This window comes from Vanacampus margaritifer, chromosome 8 (assembly GCF_051991255.1).
Source record: "Vanacampus margaritifer isolate UIUO_Vmar chromosome 8, RoL_Vmar_1.0, whole genome shotgun sequence".
In the NCBI taxonomy this organism is placed as follows: Eukaryota; Metazoa; Chordata; class Actinopteri; order Syngnathiformes; family Syngnathidae; genus Vanacampus; species Vanacampus margaritifer.
The window spans coordinates 3,042,419-3,054,524 of record NC_135439.1 but is presented as its reverse complement, the minus strand read 5'-3'; the positions used below and the strand labels follow the sequence as shown (position 1 = coordinate 3,054,524).

Genomic DNA, 12,106 nt, shown 5'->3' with positions numbered 1-12,106 from the left:
TTTTTACAGTGTATGTGGACTCACACGAAAACATGAACTTAATTAAAACCACAATAAACAAACTTGGATTGTGTGTGTTTTTTTAAAAAATTTATTTAACAAAATAAAACATGTTTAATACACTAACTCGGGTACAAGTTAGTTGGCATTGAATACAGAGCCTTTCATAACACCGTTTGCATAATCATTGTTTTCATGACTGATTTAAAGCCATTTGTCACAAGAGTACAAGGTAATTCACAAAAAAAAAAAAAAAATGGTTTGAGACTATTAAAATAAAAAACAAATCTTAACACAAGCTGTCATGACAAAACAAAACCACCTAAACACATTCAAAATACAGAGGCTGGATTATAGGATGAGGTTGTTTTATCTGGTTTAGTCGATAGTTGACGAGGTTAAAAAATAAATGCTACAATAGGATGTCTCAACTTAAAAGTCTCCTGCTCAGACAATGAGAGAAATACTTTCCATACCACACACATAAATGAGCATACTCGCTCACAGGAACCAAATCATGACAATAATAAAGGCTAATACAGTATACTGTATTTGATGGTTGTGTACAAAATATTGTACTCTGCTAACTACTCTCAAATGTTTTCCATTATCTGTGGCACATGCAAAATTTCCGACGCATGATAACCTGATTGAATAAGAGAAAACCTCACCCTGTCTAACTTCAAGTCTTCCATCGTGTGCATGTGTTGGAGGAAGGGGGATCCTGGATCCACTCGAAACACGAACAGGGCTTTAGCTGACATCTTGAAAACTTTTATCTGACCAGCCTTGTCTTAGTTGTGTGTTATTTCCGCCCCCCCACAATAGACCGTTTTACCGCAATGTCACAGGTTCGACACATTGTCTCGTTTTGGTTCTTATTGAGTGTTTGAATAGAAAATCCATCCATCTAAAAGTAGGAAGTTGCTCCTAAAACTGTCAGTGATGCATTTTACTATAAGACTTCATAAAACAAAAACAAAATAATACGTGTAAATTCTTCACCGAAAAAGAATTTGTTCGAACCAGTGGGTGACGAAGCATACACAAATTTGTGAGTGCTCAGAAGGCTACCACCATTGCCACAGTTTGAGCCAAGAAAAAAAAAAAAACCCTGCTGAAGACAGCACGGACAGAAAATTCATTCTCCTTGTTGCTGCATCTGTTTACAAAAGGTCTCAAACTGCCGATGTTCAAGCTCAGTCATCACCTTGTTCAAAGCATAAATCTGAAGACAAGAGTCAAGTAGATGGTTAATAACGACACAGGTTTGTATAATAATCACATGACAAATAGATGCAGTGATCTGAGCCACCTCTGCCCTCTGTCGCTGTTTGAGTTCCTGCTGTGCAGACTTCTGTTTGGATCTGTCTCCTCTGGTTGGCGTCGTGTTCAGCTTTGGCTTGTCCTTCCGGCAAGCAGGTTCCATTATGATTTGTTTCCTGCAACAACATCAATAATGTTATTTAGCACGTAGAAGCACAATGAAAACAACTCTAGCTTGTGATTGGTCAAACACAATTATACACGACGAACTTATCTTTTGTTGCTGGGAAATATTTACCAAATCAACTTAACACAAACACGTCTCACGCCAGCCCAGTCATTTGCGCATTCGCTATTTGTCAAGTTTGCTAACGTTAGCCTGCTAGCATTCAATTGCGTAGACTAATACAGGACAAAGCGATGACTGTGATAGGACGCAGCTAATAGATAAACAATGCCACGTATATATTAATGGCGAGGAAAAGGCAATCGTACACAGAGACTTGCTGAGACGAATCCAAAGAGTGACGCCTGACAGTGGACGATAGATGAATGAAGAACAGCTGTTCGGGTGGTGTCGCAAATAAACAAGTCCGGCTAGTTTGAGTCTGAGCACAACACAAATGTTCCGCTTGTTTTCTCATCGTAAACACAGCGTAATGTCGACTTTATTCATCAGACATTTTAACACGGGTGACTAGACAAAGAAAAAACGAATATAAGAAAACAAAAGCTTACACGAACATTTGCCACAAGGCTTTAATTGTCAGTGGTGCAGGATTGGATGAAACATAGATGACTAAACTGTCAAACTCCACTGTACGGATCTGTTTTATTTTTATTTTTATGGTAACTCTCACAAAATTCAACTTAGGTAAAATCATTTGAATATTAAAGTATGAACTACAGTATCTCCTGAACGTTTGCTCGTTTGATAAATGTTTGCCTGCGATTGACCACAAGATGTCAGCATCACATAATAGTCCACGCAGAGGTCAGTCTTGTGACGTCATTTGAACCTGATATCTGCAGTTTACTAAATGCACTTATGTGTGCGTGTTTGTGTGAGTGAGTGCAAAAAAAACAAAACGAAAACTAAATGCACCTATTTTCGCAATGTCCCCCTATAAAATAATTCTAGTCCGTGGTGTGTGAAGAAAAAATAAATGTAAATGTAATAAATTTTGGAATGTATGTATAGATATGTATTCGCCTAGCCAACATTATGTTCAGTGTTTATACATATAAAATGTAATTTTTTTTTACCTTAAATACATTGTATATTGTAATTTACGTTTGTTAAAGTTGGGGGGGGGGGGGGAGTACTTAAATTACACAGGTCTGACTTTTCCTTTTTATTCATATTTTTTTGCATTTTGTTGTGTCCTTTCATTAATTTCATGATTGAAGTGCAGATTGTCGTATTCTACATAAATGCTCACATACACACAAACATATAAAGTCCGCGTGCAGTGCTTCTAGTGTGTGCACTTGAGTGGGTTTCACACCAGCCACAGTGGTCCACAGTATAATTATCACTTCAGAAATAAAAACAGTCATTATTGGGCACAGAACAACTAAAAACGTCTTTTCAGAACTAACTTGGCTGACATTTTTTTGTAGTTGAAGTCTGACTGTGTGCATATGTGCCCTCTGGCAGAGCTGCAGCACAATAGGATTTATGGTGCAGCATACCAACGGTTTACCTGGATTTATCCTCTGACTGCAGGAGAGTGCGCTGCCTTGGAATAATATCCTGCAAAATACATTGCCAACAACCGTCGGACCAGCGACTGCCCCTGCAGCGTTTTGCATCAACAAAAAGCCAGAACTTTCTCCAGCAGCAAATGTGTCTACATACGCAGGTATATAAATATGTCAGAGTGCATTTTCTAGATGTATTAATGACATAACCAGGTTTCCTTGTTTGACCTTGATGAAAACACTTGATCAAGTTCATCAAATCTCAAGATTGAGTGAATACGTCCATTGGGCGTAAAATGTGGCATGGAGAAAAGTTCAGTTGCAAGATAACTGGGTAATTGAAAGTTTTGGTGGTCAGGAAAGCCTCGCACTCTGAGAAAACCCAAAGTGAAAGACGTCACTGTGTCGACCGCTGCGTTTGATTGACAAGCAGCTTTTTGGAAAAGCACTGTGCTGTCCTATGAAACTAGTTTCAGCAAATAATCTTGGAAATGTTTTTAAATAAATTGTTACAAAGCAAAAACAGTTAGTTTTCTCTCTCTCTCTCTCTCTCTCTCTGTCTCTCACCCTATTTCGCACTCTCTGTCATCGTAGAAATTGCAATCCCTCGAAGTAATCCCCATTTTTAATAAATGTACCTGCAATCTGATTTCATGGTTTTTCCTGTAACTGTAATGGAATACAGTAAAAAAAAAATAAAAAAATTGTAATCTGATTACGTAACCGCTGTACATGTATTCCATTACTCCCCAAGCCTGGTCACATCACATTACCAACCGTACATGAAACAGTCTACGTTTTGTCTAATTTATATATAGCAAATGGGGATTTAGGGTATGAGTTCAAACTCTAGTGTTAACATCACAAGTCGGTGGGCCGGCGCCTTTTGGGACAGATGCGGTGCTATCCCCATTAATCAATTTACAATAGGTTGGTGGGCCCATGTCAAAATGCCAGGACCAATTTTTTTGGTGCCAGTCCAGCCCTGCCAGTCAGTGTATTTCCATGACGTAAAGCTTGCATTGACGGGTTGTTTACATTGCCCTTGCATTTGCAGATATCAGTTACCAATCAGATTTGATCCACATTTGGAAGAGACATATTCAGATCGTAACATATTGACAATGACATGACACATATCTGCATTTATGCCCAAACTTTGGAATTGTGTCACTTTTCCAACAGTAAAGTACATCAATGCTCATTATTCCAATTCATGCTGCATGGAACTTTTGGAGTTGAGAGATTCACCTGGAAATAGACACTTCATTATTTCTAAATTAATTAGCCTAGCTTAAGCCGAGACCAACAATGCTCTGGAAGGGAACAAGTATTTATCTTGAAGGAAAATGATCCCTAAGTTTTCCGCGTGTTCGTAATGTTGATTTTCTGAATCACACTGGAGATCGGTGAACAGGTCCTTCGAAGGATTTATTTTGCAGAAATTTCTGGACACACAAGAGGAACCACACTGATTCAGTGTATCTTGTCTGTATCCAGAAAGTTCTGCAAAATAAATCCTTCGAAGGACCTGTTCACCGATCCCCAGTCTGATTCAGAAAATCAACATTACGAACACGCGGAAAACTTAAGGATCGTTTTCCTTCAATCTCCAGTAACGTGTGTTCCTTATTATAGTCTACAGTAGCCACAGTTTCCTACTTTGCAGTGCAGTCATGGCTACTGCTGTCAAAAATGAGATCAACACTTTCGTGTTTAAATTCTCATTAGTTTCTGCAGATGTGACCAATGAGTCTATCTACTGTTAGTTGTCCAGGCTTCAGGGAAGGCGATGAGAAAGTAGAGTGATGATTTGATGGAAGGGGGAAGTGGTAGAGACATTCTGGTGAGGGGAGGGATGAGGTGTGCGGAGACGGACCATGCGGATGGCAGCGTGTGAGTTAGGAGCTTTATCCTTCTAAATTAAACTCTCGCTGCCGGGGGAAGCTCTGCTCTGACTGCTCTTTCACACCAGCAGCCCTGAACACACAAACTCACCACAATCTCCGACTCTGCTCGCCAATCCACCACCAAAACGGACACACGCAGCATTCATACTCACATGCAAGTGCGGTGTGTACAAATCCCCAGAGACATTTACGTGGATCTGAGTCGTTCAGGACTAAAAATAAATGACCGTGATGAATGTGCCTAAAATAACGGGACAGAACCACATGCATAAACATATGCTTACTGTACACTATGGCAATGACAGAGATGCTATTCCCTTTAGATTAGCCATCCATTGCTCATTAGTGTCACAGGCCAGCTGATATTTGACACACCTGGATGGCTCGTTATGACGGAGTTCTTGCGGCAGTGACATAACTCAAAGTGGTACATGCGCATCATTCGGTAAAACACGGGTGGCAAATCCCGGTCCAGAAAGTATAAACCCTGCCACAGTTTGGCTTTAGCCTCTTATGCTAGCTAGCTATAGCTTCCAGCAGGTAAACGAGAAGCCGGGGAGCTAGCTTGGCCGCTCGCTAACTACCATCTGAGGCCAAACTGTGGCAGGGTTTTTACTTTCTCGATCTTGATTTGCCACCTATGAATGCTAAATGCTATCTTGGTTGACTCTTCAACAGCGCTAAATAAGTCAATGCAGTGCACTCGTCATTATCCAAACTTTTTGGCTTGGTCCCGATAGCTATTGGAAGCTGCGAAGGCAGGAAGTAGTTGTAGTTGCGATCAGCGCCTGCTACACGTGGACTTACATATTTCTTATTGGTAGAATAAAAAAAAAACTGTTACATATTTGCTGTAAAGACAGAAAGAAAACTGTGAAAACACCGCACAGAAATCCAGAGAAAGTGGCAACGTAAGATGGCCGCCAAGGCAGTTCTGGTGGTGTCACTTCTCTCGGCATTGACGGTCCATTCATGTGTAATCCCATGGACACTGGGACAGGACCAGCGGGCCAAAACAATGAGGTTGGCGAAATCCGCCGGGACCCGGGAACCAAGGCTCAAAATCGGGACTGTCCCGGCCAAAACGGGACGTTTTGTCACCCTATTTTAGTCGCTAACTCAGATTTTCCTGCAGTATGAATAAGGCCCAGTAATTGATCATCGATGAAAAATAACTTTTGTATGTACTCTGAATAACCACGAAGCTGGGATGAGCAGCCGTCACAGATCAACCGTTCCAAGTATTTCGAACCGATCGATCCTTGGCTAGTTCACGCTGTAGCGAGCTCATTTTCTCACCTGGCATCTCGCTTATGCCTCCAATAAAGAACTTATTTTCATGATACCCGCACTGTGTTTTGCCCCCGCAGTTACAAATCGACCTCTAATTACTGTCAGTCACCTCGTTCAACCCCTCACCCACCACTCGGACCCGCAGTGAATAGAGGGCTAAAAGTCTGGGACAGGAAGGAGGGCCGGCCGATGAAGGTGATGGCCGCGCTATAGGACACGAGTGAACAGTGGATCCTTTAAGCCCACGTGCGACAAACAGCCGGCCCAGTGTGTTTGGCTTGCTGGTTTTTGCCGCCATTTCTCTTTCTCCCTCTCTGTCCCAAGTGTTGCTTCTCATTAGGCCTATTTGTTTTGGCCGCCAACACAGCGGCACTATGCAAAAACATGGCTAGTTACGAGTACACACATACACAAGCACACACAGTTTTTTGTTTGGCACTGATCAGGTCCCCACTAAGAAAAGCATCTAAACAGCAGTGCTCAGGGTTCGAGTTGCAGCGAAGGCAGCGAAAGTGCCATGTGTGCAATAACGTGTAGTGGGGTCTGATGTAATGTAATGTAATCAACATCCATTACGTCCAGCTTGTATAATGTTGTAAATGTAATTTATTGTTATCTCAAAATAACTCCGCACCTAGATATTAATGTGAGAACACCACGGGACGAGAGGTTGTGGGTTCGATCCCGTGCCATTGTGACCACGTCGAAGTATCCTCGAGCAAGATACTGAGCGTCATCAGTAGTTGAATGTAAAGCGCTTTGAGGGCCTTGTAAGGTGGAAAAGCGCTATAGAAATGAAGTACCAGTTACCTCCAAGCGAAAATGTCCAAACCGTTTTCAAAGTGTCACGAGTTTATGCGGGTTATGTGTTAATTTTCCAGGACTGCTTATATTCTCCTCCTGGGTATAGAGTTCACCAGAGCTTCACTTATTTCTACTGGAATCCTCTCCCACTCCGCTGGGACGATATTACAGCATCGGTAGACGTTATAGATCTTGTGCCCTTTCACCTTTCAATGGAGGGTTTAGGTCTGGAGACATGCTCGACCAGTCTATCATTTTATTTTTATTTTTTTTTCCCAAAAACACTCATATAAAAAAAAGACCATAGTCTTGGTCTCATCAGACCACTCTTGTCCCAGGATCATTCTATTTTTCATTTATTTTTAACTCTTTGACTGCCAAAAACGTTAAATAACGTTTAATAAAATCCTATGGAGTGCCAAAGACGTTAAAAGACGTTTTTTCAAAACAGAGGTGAAACTAACCATTTTCTATTGTTGATTACTGAAAAACGGAATAAGGTAGAAACTAACTTTTTTTTTCTGATGAAAGATGAGAGTCCAATCTTTCATTTGGTAGTATGTGTGTTTCCATAGTCCAAACACATAATTTTCTGTGGACCTTGAAAGATCAGTCAAAAATGCTTAAATCGGCTGGCACCCACGGCATCCCTTTTCTGAAAACGTCTGGCAGTCAAAGAGCTAATAGGCGTGTCAAAATGAGTGCGTTCATTTTGAGTGAATTTAAAGTTCCTTCAACGCCACTATTTTATTTTAACGCGCGATTAATGGCCGCTCCTTACTTGGAAAGCCTGGACCGGGGGAATTCCAGTCACAACGCAGAAGAAACATCCAGGTCAAAATTTTGCAGTAATAAATGTAATAATAATGCATATATTTGTGGAGACTGAGGTCAAGTTGTTTTTTCCAATTTAAAAAAAATGCTATTTCACGTTGAAGATTAGATCTTAATATGAAAAGAAAAATGCACTGAGCTGTCATGTCTTACAAATGCAATGATGCCATCTAGTGGCAGAATTATGACCTGGACACAAATCAATATCACACTTTTACAGTACAGTACATCTTTTAAATTTGAACTCAATTTTGAATGACTAAAAGATGCAGTCCTATTTCTATGAATTTAAATTGTTCCCACTTTTATGTTAACAAGAGTATGACAACTTTTAATTGTATTGTACATTTAGAACAGATATCAAAATAGTCATGTGATCGCCTGACACCCTAATTTCTAATAATCACTATTTTATGTCCGAGCAAGAAGACTCAATATCTTTAAAGGTCAAGAAAGGTTGCGAAACTTTTTAACATCCAGTGTCCCTCTATCCTCACCTTAACGTGAACATCTTAACACAAACACAGGCACGCATTTGCACACTCACAAACGCACACAGAGCCAGTGTTTCCCGTGTTTATGTTCCACTGAACAGTGAAACCCGTTTAGTCTAGATAGAATCAATAATAACCCTTAAAGAGCTTGTCACTGCGAGGCTGCTCGAACCCACAGTGGGCCAAGTCAGAGAAAACATATGCCACACAGCCCTCGCACTGCCCAACACACACTCCATTACTGTACACATGCCCTAACACACACTGCAGGAGACAAATGCAGCGTTCTCTTCTCTCGGCGAGTGCAATTTAGGCCCCTCCCCTCCTCAATTTTCTGTCTGGGACGGCCTGTGGAAAACAGCGAGCTTACAGCCGCGCCAGGCTTAAGTTTCTCTGCTTGCTTCCCTACACACACCAGGAATGTGATCAACAATGCACGTATTCTCACTCAGTACCCGCCGGGCACGTGCACGCATTCGCAGACGCGTTACGGGCAGTGTAAGGTCTGCGCAAAACACAGCTGCTTATTCAGCGGTTTTTGCCACAAGCACAGCATCACTGTGATTGTAAACCAGGATTTATCCATGCGGCTCACGACACAGAAATATGACAATACAATCCATTTGGAGTAGAATTTACTCGAGCATATTTCTACGAGTGGAGATCATTTTTAATAAACGGTGAACAGGACGGTTTCTATCTTGTTATGATCGTTTTTTTGCTGGCCGTCGCAAGCCAAACCAAAATGGGCGGATTTGCATTGCAGAAAACCCACATGAAGGCTCTCCTGTGTGCACCTGCCTCAAGGCACACTTGGTTACGTCTGACCATTTGAAACTAACCTACCACATTCGGAAAACAATCCAACATTTCCAGTTATGGCTGCAACACTTTCGCATTGGGCTGCTCCATTAAAAAAATAAATAAATAAATAAATAAAAAAATCCAGATTCATTTGCCAGTAATTGAAATCACCATTATTCAAACGATTATTTATTTATTTGGTACAAGACAATAAATAGTTTATGCATTTATAAATATTAAGACCAATTAAAAAAATAGAAACAATTATGTAAGTTCCTTTTGGACAAATTTATAACAATATTTATTTATTTATTTATGTTGGCAAAAACTTGAAGTTGGAGTGCAGGATGTGCACTGCATCATTTATGTTTTGGTACAAAACAAAAAAAATGTTTAAATGTAAAAAACACAAAAAATATTAAGACAAAATCCTTTGAATGTTCCTTTTGGATTAAACAAAAAATTTTTTTTTTTTAATTTAAAAAAGTTGCAAATGTATATATTTAAACAAATGTTTTCTGTATTTGTGTATTACACAGTCCCCCGATTTGCTGATATATTTTATTATCAGAGTGAATAATATAAATAAAGATTTAAAACATACCAATATCGTGTAAATGCTTTTAAATCCAGGTAAAAAAAACAAACAAACACACTCTTTTTCCATATCTATAAACCTTTCTTAAATATTTTTAAAATCACGTTTTCGAAAATCTTGTTCTTATACTTTACACTCTTCTAGTCATTTTTAATACGCTATTTTCTAACTCTTTACTTAAATCTCTTTAACTCTGTAACTGCTTTTAAATGTACTTTTAATTACAGTATGTGAATGTTGTGTATAAAATGCGCTATAAATTATAACGTGATTCTATTTAAAAAAAAAAATATATATTTTTTTACAACTACTAATTTTTTGTTTGCCTCACTTTATTATTATGTACCTATTATTTATTTTATTTTATTATTATATAATTGTATTTATTTACTTCATTATTATTATTTATCAACTTCTAGGTAATGCCTCGGTACTGGTAAACATCTAAACAATGTGAATTTTTTTTTTCTTATTAACCCCCTTTATAATACCCTCCTCTATTTGGGATCCTTTTTTTATTTTTTATCCTACTCTATCTTTACAATTGTCTGTTTTAAGAGCTTCTAGAAGTTCCAGCGGAAGTGCGTCAATCTAATTGAGGACGCATAATTGATAGCTTTCATTTGACCGCACGTTACAACAGAATGCCTTTAGTTGCCACGGCTTTGTCCTTCCACGGCACACGTGCCTTAAATTGAGCTGTTGTATGCTTTTTTTTTTTACCTCAGCCTGGTAAAGTTGCAGCTGAATTAAGAGCAGTGTGTGGCGGCTAGTGTGTGGCGGAGATTGAAGTGTGAGGTCAAAAGGTTAGGCTTTCTATGGGACGTCTGAGGACACGGTGCTGCCTGCTTGGACCCAGCTGTCAAAATATATACACGCGACCATACACACAAAGAATTATGTACTCCAGGACAACCAGGTGTCTTTGTATAAATGACTGTAGCGTAAGCCAGCTGCACACACAGACACCAATAAACACACAGTCGCTAATTTCATTTCAGAATTCAAACTAGTCATGTCAATAACCTGAAGTGAGGGCGAGGGGTGGCGGCGGAGGCGATGACGTCCCGCATTCGCAAGCTAAAACATATTTTTGCCTCTACAAGTTTAATAGTACGCGTGGCTGTTTTTTTTAGTGGTTTGTTGAGTCTCACTCTCATTATCTGGAGGAGACAGCATATGCACGGATGTCTACTCAGATTGGTCTCAAGGGAGGCGACGTCAACCTAATTGAGAAAGACGGCGACAGGCCCTCCTGCGTGAAAGAGTGAAGTGTGTAAGTTACATATGAATTCAAGAGTTGGCGGAGATGGGTGCGAACAGATAGACGTCGGGGCCCGGCCCGTTTGCTCGTTGGGAAATTTCAACCGCAAGGCACACGTTGCGTCATGACAGCCAAATCAAATCCAAACGTCAATTACAAAGGCTCACAAACAGCACGCACGCAGAATCCTGTGGACGTAGCGTGTAAAAACAATGGAGGGATCAAATAATCATTGTGGTCTGTGGGCATCCAGAGCTCTACAACGTAAGAAGCAGGCTTGGAGAATGCTGAGCGAGGAACTTAATGTATCTGGAAAGTGTGTTTTCTTACTTATTTACCGCGAACCAAGCTAGCAATAGCATTTAGCATTAGCGAAAGTTTTAGCAACCATTGCCACCTGATTGACTAGCGTAGGGGTCTGCAGGCTGCGGCTCTGGAGCCACATGAGGCTCTTTAGTACCTCTCCCGTGGCTCCTTGTAGTTCTATAAAAAAAAATCTGTAGAAATTAATGTTTTTTTTTTTTACATATTTATTTTTTAGATAAAATATTCTTGAAATGAATTAATAATTAAGATTTTAAAAAAAGAATAATTAAATATCCCAAAAATGCCAGTCCAAAATTTTAAGTTGTCAGAAAAAGAGACGAAAAGGTAAATGAAAAAGTTTAAAACAAAGTCAGAAAATTGTTTAGAAAAAAGACAGAAAAGAAAACTTAAAACAGTTTTTTTTTTACATATTTATTTTTTAGATAAAATATTATTGAAATGAATTAATAATTAAGATTATTATTTTTTTACAATTAAATATCCAAAAAATGTCAGTCCATAATTTAAGTTTAAGAAAAGGAGACGAAAAGGTAAATGAAAAAGTTTAAAACAAAGTCAGAAAATCGTTAAAAAAAAAAAAAGACAGAAAAGAAAACTTTTACAAAGTAACTTAGGATAAAATGTCCAAAATCAAAAAAAGAAATCCCGAAAATCACCATAGATCGTACACACACACCCACATCAGAAAATTGATTTAACAAAAGGCAGGGACATTTTTTTCAAAAGTAACCATAAAATGTCCAAAAACAAAAGAAGAAAGACAAAAAATGACCATAAAATGTCCACAAAATTGCCAAAAATGTCAGAA

General features: G+C 39.2%; 1 protein-coding gene across 1 annotated transcript; it reads right to left on the bottom strand.

The window, feature by feature from the left end:
- Positions 1–68: 68 nt before the first annotated feature.
- Positions 69–1,851, bottom strand: svbp (small vasohibin binding protein). Its single transcript, XM_077573459.1, has 3 exons — positions 1,762–1,851; positions 1,316–1,442; positions 69–1,228 (listed from the first exon to the last, which is right to left on the bottom strand). The coding sequence occupies exons 2-3, from the start codon at positions 1,427–1,429 to the stop codon at positions 1,142–1,144; spliced, it is 201 nt and encodes a 66-aa protein (XP_077429585.1). The 5' UTR covers positions 1,430–1,442; positions 1,762–1,851; the 3' UTR covers positions 69–1,141.
- Positions 1,852–12,106: the final 10,255 nt, after the last annotated feature.